A 15,349-nucleotide genomic window follows, 5' to 3' on the forward strand; every position below is an offset into this window, starting at 1 on the left:
AAACGTTATTGTAAAAAAATTGATTTACCCACGGTATCGTACCCACTACACAAACTGAATGAGATTTTTTTCTGCGCGACCTCCCGAGGTAAAATGTAGACAACAGTATTGTCTCTCGAGAATCGTTACCTCTCTAGAACTTCTCGAAAAAGTCCGTTTGCTATAATCAATGTGAAAATGGTATTGGTCTGACTGACTGTCAGCCGCTGCACGAGATCCCTCATTCGTCTTCAGCTTGTTAGGAAGCTCCCCTTACTCGCGTCTGTGAACCTGACTGTGTGTGAAAGAGAGAGAGAGAGAGTGAGATGAAGTCTGTTGACGCACACCGACCAGCTTTTCCTTGCTCAGTTATTAGTCTAGTTTTTTTACGCCCTCTGCTTTAATATAGTGATCTGATATGGGACCGCGTGTCACTGTCACAGTTCCGCTGTCATGTTCGTTACCGGCAGAATGTTGAGCAACACCGGTGGAGTCGCGAGGGAATTCCTAATGTGGAGCGCTATCTGGATCACAGACAACTGACCCCAAAACAAGGAACATGAGACGCGGTAAAGTTCCCATACCGATACTGGATGTACTATCGGCTATTCTGCTGCTCATGCACCTGTCTGAAATGGCAACCAGGGGTAGGTTAAACTGGAATTACCAATATTCTATTTCATAATAACTAAATGTATTACCGATGTTTACCTGCATGGTGCCTATAGTATTTGCTATTGGCACCAGGTAAACTCATTTTCTTCGGCCAGCTGAGAAAATGATTATACTCCTGCATTTATGAAAACGTATAGCATACACTTTAACTTTGTCCCTTGTTCTGTATTTGAATGAACGTGTAGCCTATTTGTCATAGCGCACCGGTTGTGCGTCCAATAATTTTCTATGAAAATTGCAAACGGTTTACTACGTTCGATATGCCTGTTTTACAGACTTCAAAGCTGGCTCACTGTTCACTGAAAGTTGTCTACTGAAACTATAGAATACCTAACCTTAATCCGAATTTGACAACCGGCTATAGTTACTTAAAACCCTATAACTTTAATACATGTTGATCCCTATGCCGGTTGAATATACACTTCTGTTTTTAAAGTCTTCAAGGAATAGCAAGAATATCTGCGTGACTCACACATAATTACCGTAAGGTCTGTTATAGATGATTATGACATAATTGAAAGATTTTCACACTACCACTATATTCCATTTGTATCCTATTATTAATCGTTTATTTGGAGAGAGTTTTAAAGAAGTTTTGACCGCAGACGAGGAATTCAACCGTCATAAACACACATCACCACCGAGGGTTCTAATGTGCGTCAATGTAGCAACCACCAACAAAGACACCTTATCTCCCAATGTTGCATATTACTAGCCAGTGGGTATTAGCTCAGTATTTGTAAACTATTTATAGGTATTATATAATAACAAATGTATAAACCATTTGCACGTTTAAAAAAAGAAGAAGTATTTATTCATCAAGGTTGGTCCATCTATGTATCGACTACCACTAGCTTTAAATATATCTTATCACCACTGTACTGTACACTTTAAAAAATAAAAAAAAGGGTTCCACAAGGATTCTTCGGTTGTCCCCATAGGAGAACCCTTTTTGGTTCCAGGTAGAACCTTTTCTGGTTCCAGGTAGAACTCTTTGGGGTTTCATGTAGAAACATCAGTGTAAAGGGTTCTACCTGGAACTAAAAAGGTTTCTTCAAAGGATTCTGCTATGGGGACAGCCAAATCATAATTCTAGGTTCTAGATAGCACTCTTTTTTTCAGGAGTGTAGTAAATACGCGTTCAGCTAGCCTACTATTTGTACAAATTGTAGCCTATTTAATCAATTGTGTTCGTTTTTTTAAATTTTGAAACTATCATCACATTATATCAACAAATTGCATAACATATAAACCATGTGCTAACTAGAGTTTATTTTATCACGGTTGGTTCCCATTGAGAGGAAAGAGACATGGTGCAAGACCACAGTAGACTCAATGGCAAATACTTCTCAATGAAGATTCAGAGTATTAATAACATTTCAGCAGTAGCCTATCCTGAACATAAAAGGACTAGGGACTATCGATTTCATTGGATAACGTGATTGTTCAGACTCTGAGTTAATCAAATAATTTATATTTACTGTGTAAATCAGAAATTATGATCAGAAAAATAGGTGCTCCTCACGGTTGAGGGTGTCTCCCAAATACCACCCTATTTGCTATATAGTGTGCATTACTTTTGACCAGACCTGTATGGACCTTGGTCAAAAGTAATGCACTGTTTAGTGAATTGGTTGCCACTTGAGACGCAGCCTGAGTCTCCGTACATGGTGGAACGCAATTTAACCAGTCCTTTGTAGCGCTTGTAACACCAGGCTTACACCCATACGTAAAATGTATACACAATACTGTATCACGTTTTGGATAAAAACACATCTCTTTAAATTACATATATTATTATATATTACTGGATTCCTGCCTGCAATCAACTTGGCGCTGACTGGTCTCCAAGATGTGAAATTGAGAACTAGGCGAATGCGAGTGCGTGATTCAGGAGGAAGTGTGTGTGGTGTGCATGTCTATGAGAATTGGGGACAAGCTGTTTGATTGTGTAGAAATAGAATTGGCAGCAGAAAGCTTGGTCCTGAAAAAGGAACTGGGATCCGGTGTATCTCCCGATGCCCGGTAAAAGGAATCAGTAACTCAATAGTCCGAGACTCTCATCGAAGTACAAAAACAATCCAATCTCTGCAGCTATTATTGAAAAGATTATCTCTCTCTCTCTGCTCTCTCTCTATCTCTCTCTCTCTCGTTGTGTGTGTGTGTGTGTGTGCGGTTTGTCGTGTGTATAATTATAGGAAAATGAAGAGGGACACTTGGCAGGCTAAATTATAACTAGTACAGACAGATTTGATGAGGTGCGTGTATCATATAGTTGTATGAGGTGAGTCACCAGGTGTGTTTGTGTGTGTGTGTTTGATGTGTTGTCATACACTAATTGTACAATATATAATCGGTACTTCGCTGCAGCTGAGTACTCTTGTCCCATGAGACGCACGCACGTGCGTGTTTTTGCAGGTCGGATGAAACCTCACATCAAATAGTCAACTGGTGTGTGTGAGTCCGCACAGTCCGCACAGCCTGTGTGATCTGCCATGTCTGTATGTGTGAGTCCGCACAGCCTGTGTGATCTGCCATGTCTGTGTGTGTGAGTCCGCACAGCCTGTGTGATCTGCCATGTCTGTGTGTGTGAGTCCGCACAGCCTGTGTGATCTGCCATGTCTGTGTGTGTGAGTCCGCACAGCCTGTGTGATCTGCCATGTCTGTGTGTGTGAGTCCGCACAGCTTGTGTGATCTGCCATGTCTGTGTGTGTGAGTCCGCACAGCCTGTGTGATCTGCCATGTCTGTGTGTGTGAGTCCGCACAGCCTGTGTGATCTGCCATGTCTGTGTGTCTGAGTCCGCACAGCTTGTGTGATCTGCCATGTCTGTGTGTGTGAGTCCGCACAGCCTGTGTGATCTGCCATGTCTGTGTGTGTGAGTCCGCACAGCCTGTGTGATCTGCCATGTCTGTGTGTGTGAGTCCGCACAGCCTGTGTGATCTGCCATGTCTGTGTGTGTGAGTCCGCACAGCCTGTGTGATCTGCCATGTCTGTGTGTGTGAGTCCGCACAGCCTGTGTGATCTGCCATGTCTGTGTGTCTGAGTCCGCACAGCTTGTGTGATCTGCCATGTCTGTGTGTGTGAGTCCGCACAGCCTGTGTGATCTGCCATGTCTGTGTGTGTGAGTCCGCACAGCCTGTGTGATCTGCCATGTCTGTGTGTGTGTGTTTATGTGCGTGAGTGTGTACCTTCTGTTCCCGGCACTGAAATCTGAAAATCTGTGAAATCTCACAGTTCCAATCGCGCAACAATAGCCACTTCCCTCCTCTGTGTGGGAGGTGTTCTGTCTTTCCCCTCCCTGTGTTTGTGTGTTTGTGTGTGTGGAAAGTGGACTATCCTTCTCCTGTCTAAGTGAAGGTGATTTCTACCTCCTGATCCCTGCCTCCTGTATTGGGCAGTTCAATGGTGAGAAATGTCTCAGTTACCTGGAGCACGAGTACAGGACATCGATAAGCTGCTCCCAAACATTTTATAACCTGCATCAGGAAATTTAGTCTATCATAGTTTAATGCGGGATTCAATGACATTATGAAGGGCAGTTGAGAACAGCTGAAGATTTGCTCTCTGCTTGAGGATTGGATCCACCTTAATCATTTGGGTTCCTGGATTAGTTCACAGCATTATAAGACAATTACTTATCAATGACCCAAGCCCATCTCAGTTAATCCCTACCATTGTGTCACTGAGAAAATGTACATTTTCCCATGGGAGTTGGAAGACACAATGTAAGTAACGTGACGAGCCCGATGTGAAGGATATACTGCTTCCTCGGGAACAGGCCCAAATCCCTGTCATGTGTGTGAAGAGGAGGCGGAGAAGAAGGGGCCAAAGGGCAGGCTGCCTTCTGAGAATTCGTAGGCAAATAAACCCCCACTTCCTTCCATTCTGCTAGCAAATGTGCAATCTTTGGACAATAAAATCGATGACCTACGTGCAAGATTAAACTACCAACGGGACATTCAAAACTGTAATATCTTATGCTTAACGGAGTCGTGGCTGAACAACGACATTATCAACATACAGCTGGCTGGTTATCTGCTGTACCGGCAGGATAGAACAGCGGCTTCTGGTAAGACAAGGGGTGGCGGACTATGTATTTTTGTAAATAACAGCTGGTGCACAATATCCAAGGAAGTCTCAAGCTATTGCTCGCCTGAGGTAGAGTATCTCATGATAAGATGTAGACCACACTATCTACCAAATGAGTTTTCATCTGTATTTTTCATAGCTGTTTACACACCACCACAGTCAGAGGCTGGCACTAAGACAGCATTGAATGAGCTGCATTGCACCATAAGCAAACAAGAACACGCTCATCCAGATGCAACGTTTCTAGTAGCTGGAGACTTTTGTCAGGGAAACTTAATTCTGTTTTACCAAATTTCTATCAGCATGTTAAACGTGCAACCAGAGGGGACCACCTTTGGACCACCTTTACTCCACACACAGAGATGCATTCAAAGCTCTCCCCCGCCCTCCATTTGGCAAATCTGACCATCATTATATCCTCCTGATTCCTGCTTACAAGAAAAAATTAAAGCAAGAAGCATCAGTGACTAGATCAATTAAAAAGTGGTCAGATGAAGCAGATGCTATGCTACAGGACTGTTTTGCTAGCACAGACTGGAACATGTTCCGGGATTCCTCTAATGGCATTGAGGAGTACACCACATAAGTCATTGGTTTCATCAATCCATCGATGATGTCATCTCCACAGTGACCATACGTACATACCCAAACCATACCCAAACCAGAAGCCATTGATTACAGGCAACATTCGCACTGAGCTAAAGGCTAGAGCTGCCGCTTTCATGGAGTGGGACTTATAAGAAATCTTGCTATGCCCTCCGACGAACCATCAAACAGGCAAAGTGTCAATACAGGACTAAGATCGAATCGTACTACACCGGCTCTGACTCTCGTTGGATGTGGTAGGGCTTGTAAACCATTACAGACTACAAAGGGAAGCACAGCTGAGAACTGGCCTGTGACACGAGCCTATCAGACGAGCTAAATCACTTCATGCTCGCTTCAAGGCAAATAACACTGAAACATGCATGAGAGTACCAGCTGTTCTGGAAGACTGTGTGATCATGCTCTCCGCAGCCTATGTGAGTAAGACCTTTAATCAGGTTAACATTCACAAGGCCGCAGGGCCAGACGGATTACCAGAACGTGTACTGCTAGCATGCGCTGACCAACTGGCAAGTGTCTTCACTGACATTTTCAAGCTCTCCCTGTCTGAGTCTGTAATAACAACATGTTTTAAGCAGACCACCATAGTGCCTGTGCCCAAGAACACTAAGGTAACCTGCCTAAATGACTACCAACCGATTGCACTCACGTCTGTAGCCATGACGTGCTTTGAAAGGCTGGTCATGGCTCACATCAACACCATTATCCCAGAAACACTGAACCCATTCCAATTTGCATACCACCCCAACCGATCCACAGATGATGCAATCTCTATTGCACTCCACACTGCTCTTTCCCACCAGGACAAAAGGAACACCTATGTGAGAATACTATTCATTGATTACAGCTCAGCGTTCAATACCATAGTGCCCTCAAAGCTCATCAATAAGCTATGGACCCTGGGACTAAACATCTCCCTCTGCAACTGGATCCTGGACTTCCTGATGGGTTGCCCCCACGTGGTAAGGATAGGTAACAACACATCCGCCACGCTGATCCTCAACACAGGGGACCCTCAGGGGTGCGTGCTCAGTCCCCTCCTGTACTCCCTGTTTACTCATGACTGCACGGCCAGGCGCAACTACGCCTCTTCAACTTCAGGAGGCTGAAGACATTTGGCTTGGCCTTTAAGACCCTCCCAAACTTTTACAGATACAGGTATGGCAACTGTGCCGCCCGCGACCGCAGGGCTCTCCAGAGGGTGATGTGGTCTGCCCAACGCATCACCGGGGGCACACTGCCTGCCCTCCAGGACACATACAGCACCCGATGTCACAGGAAGGCCAAAAATATAATCAAGGACATCAACCACACGAGCCACGGTCTGTTTACCCCACTATCATCCAGATAGAAAGGTCAGTACAGGTGCATCAAATCTGGGACCGAGAGACTGAAAAATAGCTTCTATCTCAAGGCCATCAGACTGTTAAATAGCCATCACTAGCCGGATACCACCCGGTTACTCAACCCTGCATCTTAGAAGCTGCTGCCCTATATACAGTACATAGACAAGGAATAACTGGCCACTTTAATAATGGAACACTAGTCATTTTAATAATGACTACATGCAGCTTTACTCATCTCATATGTATATACTGTATTCTATTCTACTGTATTTTAGTAAATGCCATTCTGACATTGCTCGCCCTAATACTTACACTACCGTTGAAAAGTTTGGGGTCACTTAGCAGTGTCCTTGTTTCTGAAAGAAAAGCACATTTTTTTGTCCATTAACTTTTTGACACTACCTATCCCGTTAGCGGGATAATTGTAATCAACAACCGCTGAATTGCAGAATATTACTAAAAATATTTATATTCATGAAATCACAAGTGCAATATAGCAAAACACAGCTTAGCATTTTGTTAATCCGCCTGTCGTGTCAGATTTTAAAAATATGCTTTACAGCGAAAGCAATCCAAGCATTTGTGTAAGTTTATCGATCACAAGACAAAACATTATGTACACCTAGCATCAAAGTAGCTTGGTCACGAAAATCAGAAAAGCAATCAAATTAATTGCTTACCTTTGATGATCTTCGGATGTTTTCACTCACGAGACTCCCAGTTACACAATAAATGTTCCTTTTGTTCCATAAAGATTATTTTTATATCCAAAATACCTCCATTTGTTTTTGGTGCGTTATGTTCAGAAATCCACAGGCTCGAGCGATCACGACAACGCAGACGAAAATTCCAAATAGTATCCGTAATGTCCACAGAAACATGTCAAACGTTTTTTATAATCAATCCTCAGGTTGTTTTAAAAATCTATAATCGATAATAAATATAGAGAGGCATAATATATAGGCCTCTCCCTCTCCAGTAGGAGAGGGAGAGGCGATGGCTGCCCAAGCTCTGTTGCGCAAGCAAAATTAACGCGAACACCTGACTCGATGGTATCTTTCTCGCTCATTTTTCAAAATAAAAGCCTGAAATTATGTCTAAAGACTGTTGACACCTTGAGGAAGCAATAGGAAAAGGAATCTGGTTGATATCCCTTTAAATGGAGCGAAAGCAGGCTATGGAACATGGAGCTTTCAAAATAGAAGCCACTTCCTGGTTTGATTTTCCTCAGGTTTCGCCTGCAATATCAGTTCTGTTATACTCACAGACAATATTTTGGAAACTTTAGAGTGTTTTCTATCCTAATCTGTCTATTATATGCATATTCTAGCATATGGGCCTGAGAAATAGGCCGTTTACATTGGGAACGTTATTTTTTCAAATGTAAAAATAGTGCCCCCTAGCTGAAAGAGGTTTAAATAGCATCAAATTATTCACAAAAACAGTGTAGATATTGTTAATGTTGTAAATGACTATTGGAGCTGGAAATGGCTGATTTTGAATGGAATATCTACATAGGCGTACAGAGGCCCATCATCAGCAACCATCCCTCCTGTGTTCCAATGGCACATTGTGTTAGCTAATCCAAGTTTATCATTTTAAAAGGCTAATTGATCATTAGAAAACCCTTTTGAAATTACATTAGCACAGCTGAAAACTGTTGTGGTAATTCAAGAAGCAATAAATCTGTCCTTCTTTAGACTAGTTGAGTATCTGGAGCATCAGCATTTGTGGGTTCGATTACAGGCTCAAAATGGCCAGAAACAAAGCACTTTCTTCTGATACTCATCAGTCTATTCTTGTTCTGAGAAATGAAGGCTATTCCATGCGAGAAATTACCAAGAAACATCATGGGACTACGCAGCCGTCATACTGCTCAGGAAGGAGATGCGTTCTGTCTCCTAGAGATGAACGTACTTTGGTGCAAAAAGTGCAAATCAATCCCAGAACAACAGCAAAGGACCTTGTGAAGATGCTGGAGGAAACAGGTACAAAAGTACCTATATCCACAGTAAAACGAGCGCTATATCGACATAACCTGAAAGGCCGCTCAGCAAGGAATAAGCCACTGCTCCAAAACCGCCCTAAAAAAGCCAGACTACAGTTTGCAACTGCAAATGGGGACAAAGATCGTACTTTTTGGTCTGATGAAACAATAATAGAACTGTTCGGCCATCGTTATGTTTGGAGGAAAAAGGGGGAGCTTGCAAGCCAAAGAACACCATCCCAACCGGGAAGCACGGGGGTGGCAGCCTCATGTGGTGGGGGTGCTTTGCTGCAGGAGGGACTGGTGCACTTCACGAAATAAATGGCATCATGAGAAGGAAAATTATGTGGATATATTGAAGCAACAGCACAAGAATTCAGACAGGAAGTTAAAGCTTGGTCACAAATGGGTCAATATGTCACACCCTGACCTTAGAGCTTTTTATGTCTCTATTTTGGTTTGGTCAGGGTGTGATTTGGGTGGGCATTCTATGTTCCCTTTTCTATGTTTTTGTATATCTTTGTTTTGGCCGGGTATGGTTCGCAATCAGGGACAGCTGTCTATTGTTGTCTCTGATTGGGAACCATACTTAGGTAGCTTTTTCCCACAGGGTTTTTGTGGGTAGTTATTTTCTGTTTAGTGTTTGCACCTTACAGGACTGTTTCATTTATTCTCTTGTTATTTTGTAGTAGTGTTCAGTTCAATAAAAAAACAAAATTTGCAAATAAATTCATTAAAAATCCTACAATGGGATTTTCTGGATTTTTTTCTCTCTCATTTTGTCTGTCATAGTTGAAGTGTACCTATGATGAAAATGACAGGCCTCTCTCATCTTTTTAAGTGGGAGAAGTGGGTGTTGTATTGTAGATATATGAGAAGTAGAGTAGTGGCCTGAGGGAACGCACACTTAATGTGTTATGAAATGCCTTAATGTTGCTGGACCCCAGGAAAAGTAGGAGGATCCAAATTGTAAGCTGATTCCCACCTCCTGTTTATGTGAAGGTGATTCCTACCTCCTGTTTATGTGAAGGTGATTCCTACCTCCATTCCCTCAACAATTCTGGTGTACTCCTTCTTCTTCTTGATGAGTTTCTGTATTCCACAATACCTAACTCTCACCTCTCTCTCTCTCTCTCTCTCTCTCTCTCTCTCTTTCTCTCTCTCTCACCCCCCTCTCTCTCTCACACACCTCTCTCTCTCTCTCTCTCACTCTCTCTCTCTCTCTCTCTCTCTCTCTCTTTCATATCTCCTCTCTCTCTCACACACACTTCCTCTCTCTCCCTCTCTCTCTCACACCTCCTCTCTCTCATCATGTGTTATTCTAGCCTCTGTTCCAACATTACAACCTCCTCTCTTCTCTTCTGACAGTTGTGTGTCGTATTCTGGTGCTATTGAAATTAGAAATCTGGTGTGCTCAAATAAAACATACAGTATAGGATTGCATTCTTATGTGCTGTGACCCATTAACAAACCAACTGGAGTCAATAAAAGGTTATAACCTAAATGGGAACTTATTCTGGTCGATTCCACACCTGCGGGACAGGTACAGGATGGCAACAACAACTGTCCGAGTTACATCAGGAACACACAATCCCTCCATCAGGGCTCAGACTGTCCACAATAGGCTGAGAGAGGCTGGACTGAGGGCTTGTAGGCCTGTTGTAAGGCAGTACCTCACCAGACATCACCGCCAACAACGTTGCCTAAGGGCACAAACCCACCGTCGCTGGACCAGACAGGACTGGCAAAAAGTGCTCTACACTGATGTGTTGCGGTTTTGTCTCACATGGGGTGATGGTCGGATTCGCGTTTATTATCGAAGTAGTGAGCGTTACACCGAGGCCTGTACTCTGGAGCGGGATCAATTTGGAGGTGGAGGGTCCGTCACGGTCTGGGGCGTTACAGGGAAGAAATCCTCCTCCCTCATGTGGTACCCTTCCTGCAGGCTCATCCTGACATTACCCTCCAGCATGACAATTCACCAGCTATACTACTGGTGACAGGAAGGTCAGTGTTCTGCCATGGCCAGCAAAGAGCCTGGATCTCAATCCCATTGAGCACGTCTGGGACCTGTTGGATCAGAGTGTGAGGGCTCTGGCCATTCCCCCTAGAAATGTCCGGGAACTTGCAGGTGCCTTGGTGGAAGACTTGGGTACATCTCACATCAAGAACCGGCAAATCTGGTGCAGTCCATAAGGAGGAGATGCACTGCAGTACTTAATGCAGCTGGTTGCCACACCAGATACCGACTGTTACTTTTGATTTTGACGCCTCCCCCCCTTTTGTCCAGGGACACATTATTCCATTTCTGTTAGTCACATCTGTCGAACTTGTTTATATCTCAGTTGTTGAATATTGTTATGTTCATACAAATATTTAGATTGCTCTCAAATATGGAGTATGTATAGTTGCGATTAGTTTGTTCACATTCATTTATTCAACAGTAAAAAATATTAATATGAATATTTAAAATAATATCTCAGTTTGAAGGAAGTTGCTAACTAGCGCTAGCGCAATTGCTAACTAGCATTAGCGCAATGACTGGAAATCTATGCTAGTAGATACCCATAGACTTCCAGTCATTGCGCTAACACTAGGTAGCATTGGCTCGTGAACCTACCTCTAACTTCCTTCATACTGGACGTAGAGACATACAAATTGTATCCATGAGTTCATCTGACTCTGCCAAAATCCCAAAGTATCCCTTAAAATCCCATTAGCCCATCACAGCCCTCATATAGGATTGCACATTTAGCAAATCACCAGCAGAGGGAGTTCTCTTTAAATCGATTTTCCCATTCACTGTGTTGGTGGTTCTCATAACATGTTCCATAACTTCAGAATTAGCACAGAGCCCACTCTGGAAATGTGATGTACTTGTAGAGTATATTGTTACAAAAAATATGTCTTAAAATTAACAAAATCAATAAGGGTAGTTTGGAGATTAATATTTTTACTCTTGAGTTAAATTCATGTGAAAATGTGTATTTCAGAATCTAAACATACTCTTTAAGGTAGAGCAGACTATAAGGAGTATGATGACAGCAAGATGTTGTCTGTATCATGGGCGGTTCACGGCTCATAAGGTCTTACAGGAGGCATGTATACTTTAGATCTAAAAACGGCCTAAAATTGACAATTTCATCATTATTTAAAAAAATGGTTTGTGATATGTTAAATAACAAATCATTTTAAATATCCTTCCTTCCAATTAAGTTACTATGTGAGAATTGGCAGAACAATTTGAGATCACCAAAAGTATTTTCCATCCCACTGGCGTGGATTTGTCCATTCCCTATATAGTAAACTACTTTGACCAGGCCCCATAGGGCTCTGATGAAAAGTAAATAGAGCAGGGTTCCCCAACCGGCAGCTCGTGGTGGTTTTATTTGTTTCCCCCCCCCCCCACCTCCCCCATGTTTTCTGAGCCCCAAAAAATTGAATTTTGTAAATGTTTTTGTTGAGAAATTTCAACGTTGGACATAGACTGTAAAAACACCACAAAATCTGCTCCAAGTGTACAATTTTGTAAATCTGTTCCCAAGTATTCTCACGCATAATATAGAGACACATGATCGTATATACAAATGAAAGCAAGGTATGAAATGATTATTGCTTTAGTCAAATATTACACTACCGTTCAAAAGTTTAGGGTCACTTAGAAATGTCCTTGTTTTTTGAAGAAAAGCACATTTTTTGTCCATTAAAATAACATAAAATTGATCAGAAATACAGTGTAGACATTAATGTTGTAAATGACTATTAGCTGGAAATGGAAATAGAATTAAAAAAAAACTGGAATATCTACATAGGCGTGCAGAGGCCCATTATCAAAAACCATCACTCCTGTGTTGCAATGGCACGCTGTGTTAGCTAATACAAGTGTATCCTTTTAAAAGGCTAACTGATCATTAGAAAACCCTTTCCTGTTCTAGAACACCATAGTTCTAAGAGGTCTATTCTTTCCAATTCCAGTAGTTCCATTCCTCCAGTTCTAGGTGTTCAAAGTTTTTGCTCTCTGTAGTGCTGCAGGTCCTCTCTGCCTCAGTGTTGTAACAAGCATTTCGCTACACCCACAATAACATCTGCTAAATACTGTGCATTCGGAAAGTATTCAGACCCCTTAACTTTTTCAACATTTTGTAACGTTACAACCTTATTATAAAATGTATTAAATTGTTTTTTTCCTGATCAATCTACACACAATACCCCATAATGACAAAGCAATAACAGGTTTTTAGAAATGTTTGTAAATGTATACAAAATAAAAAACAGATATCACATTTAGATAAGTATTCAGACATCTTTACTCTGTACTTTGTTGAAGCATCTTTGGCAATGATTACAGCCTTGAGTCTTCTTGGGTATGACGCTACAAGCTTGGCACACCTGTATTTGCGGAGTTTCTCCCATTCTTCTCTGCAGATCCTCTCAAGCTCTGTCAGGTTGGAGGGGGAGCATCGCTGCACAGCTATTTTCAGGTCTTTCCAGATTTTCAAGTCCGGGCTCTGTCTGGGCTACTCAAGGAAACTCAGTTACTTGTCCCAAAAGCCCATCTTGAGTTGTCTTGGCTGTGTGCTTAGGGTCGTTGTCCTGTTAGAAGATGAACTTTCGCCCTATTCTGAGGTCCTGAGCACTCTGGAGCAGATTTTCATCAAGCATCTATCTTTACTTTGTGCCGTTCATCTTTCCCTCAATCCTAACTAGTCTCCCAGGCCCTGCCGCTGAAAAACATCTCCACAGCATGATGCTGCCACCACCATGCTGATGATGCCAGGTTTCCTCCAGACCTGACGCTTGGCATTCAGGCGAAAGAGTTCAATCTTGGTTTCATCAGACCAGATAATCTTCTCTCTCATGGTCTGAGAGTCTTTTGGTGCCTTTTGGCAAACTCCAGGCGGGCTGTTGTGCCTTTTACTGAGGATTGGCTTTTGTCTGGCCACTCTACCATGAAGGCCTGATTGGTGGAGTACTGCAGAGATGGTTGTCCTTCTGGAAGGTTCTTCCATCTCCACAGAGGAACCCAAGCTCTATCAGAGTGACCATATGGTTCTTGGTCACCCCCCTGACCAAGGCCCTTCCCTCCTGATTGCTCAGTTTGGCCGGGCGGCCAGCTCTAGGAAAAGTCTTGGTGGTTCCAAACTTCTTCCATTTAAGAATGATGGAGTCCACTGTGTTCTTGGGGACATTAAATGCTGCAGAGATTTTTTGGTGCCCTTACCCAGATCTGTGCCTTGACACAATCCTGTCTCGGAGCTCTACGGACAATTGCTTTGACATCATGGCTTGGTTTTTGCTCTGACATGCACTGTCAACTGTGGGACCTTATATAGACAGCTGTGTGCCTTTCCAAATCATGTCCAATCAATTGAATTTACCACAGGTGGACTCCAATCAAGTTGTAGAAACATCTCAAGAATGATCAATAAAAACAAGATGCATTTGAGCTCTATTTCGAGTCTCATAGTAAAGGGTCTGAATACTTATGTAAATAAGGTATTTCAGTTTTTTATTTTTAATACATTTGCTAAAATTTCGAAAAACCTGTTTTCACTTTGTCATTATGGGGTATTCTGTATAGATTGCTGAGAAAAACACACACAATTGAATGAATTTTAGGTTATGGCTGTAACGTAGCAAAATGTGGAAAAAGTCAAGGGGTCTGAATACTTTCCGAATGCACTGTATGTGTATGTGACCAATAAAATTAGATTTGATTTAATGTGCAGATAGTTCAAGTACAAAAGAGAACATAAATAAACATAAATATGGGTTGTATTAACAATGGTATTTGTTCTTCACTGGTTGCCCTTTTCCTTTGGTAACAGGTCACAAATCTTGCTGCTGTGATGGCACACTGTGGTATTTCACCCAATAAATATGGGAGTTTGTTTTCTATTCTTAGTGGGTCTGTGTAATCTGAGGGGAATATGTGTCTAATACAGTCATACATTTGTGACCCACCACCTGGATTCGGACATATGTAGCACCATTTTTATTTTATTTTTTACATTGGATAAAAGTAAAGTCTCAAGACCTAGAAAATGGTATATCATACACTGTAGGGCAGGAACAATAAAGTAATTCTGCTTTGAAAGTTGTTGGTCCACCTATTGGAGAGCTCTTTTTTTTGTCTACACCCATTCAGCATCGTTAACACCTTCTTAAGCCTTATCCCCACCCATCTCTTTAAGGGCACATGCTTAATGTTTTTTAAATTGTTTAACTCCCTTAATTGGACCCCAGGAAGAGTAGCTGCTGTAGCTTTTATTTATTTTTTAATTTTTAATTTCACCTTTATTTAACCAGGTAGGCAAGTTGAGAACAAGTTCTCATGGGGATCCATAATAAATACAAATACAGATGCACATGTGAGGCCATAGTGCTAAACAGAGTAAGTAGTGTAGTAAACAACAAAAGATTTCAAGATTAAAAGTGGGGAAAGTAGTAGCCTACAATAAGGATAAACTCCAGGTAAAAGTACCCTTCATCTCGTCCTTGGCCTATATCTTAATCTGACTTTGGTGCAGGTCATGTTGTTCTTCACATTACTGTCTCTGGTAAACACACACTATATCACATGAATTTAAACTTTGTGTGGCCTGTGATCAGGAAGTGAAGGTCCAGACTGTGGTTCAGGTATAACCTGTGCTTGCTTGGGCCGGC

General features: G+C 42.2%; 1 protein-coding gene across 1 annotated transcript in view; it reads left to right on the forward strand.

Moving 5' to 3' along the window:
- The first annotated feature begins 249 nt into the window (after positions 1-249).
- The window catches only part of LOC112230707 (relaxin receptor 2-like), a 206,495-nt gene continuing 191,395 nt past the window's right edge, over positions 250-15,349 (forward strand). Inside the window, exon 1 of the mRNA XM_042311509.1 lies at positions 250-626. Coding sequence (XP_042167443.1) covers positions 539-626 — 88 coding nt within the window. The 5' untranslated portion in view covers positions 250-538. The remainder of the gene's footprint in view (positions 627-15,349) is intronic.

The sequence above is a fragment of the Oncorhynchus tshawytscha genome, linkage group LG33 (genome assembly GCF_018296145.1).
Source record: "Oncorhynchus tshawytscha isolate Ot180627B linkage group LG33, Otsh_v2.0, whole genome shotgun sequence".
Lineage (NCBI taxonomy): Eukaryota > Metazoa > Chordata > Actinopteri > Salmoniformes > Salmonidae > Oncorhynchus > Oncorhynchus tshawytscha.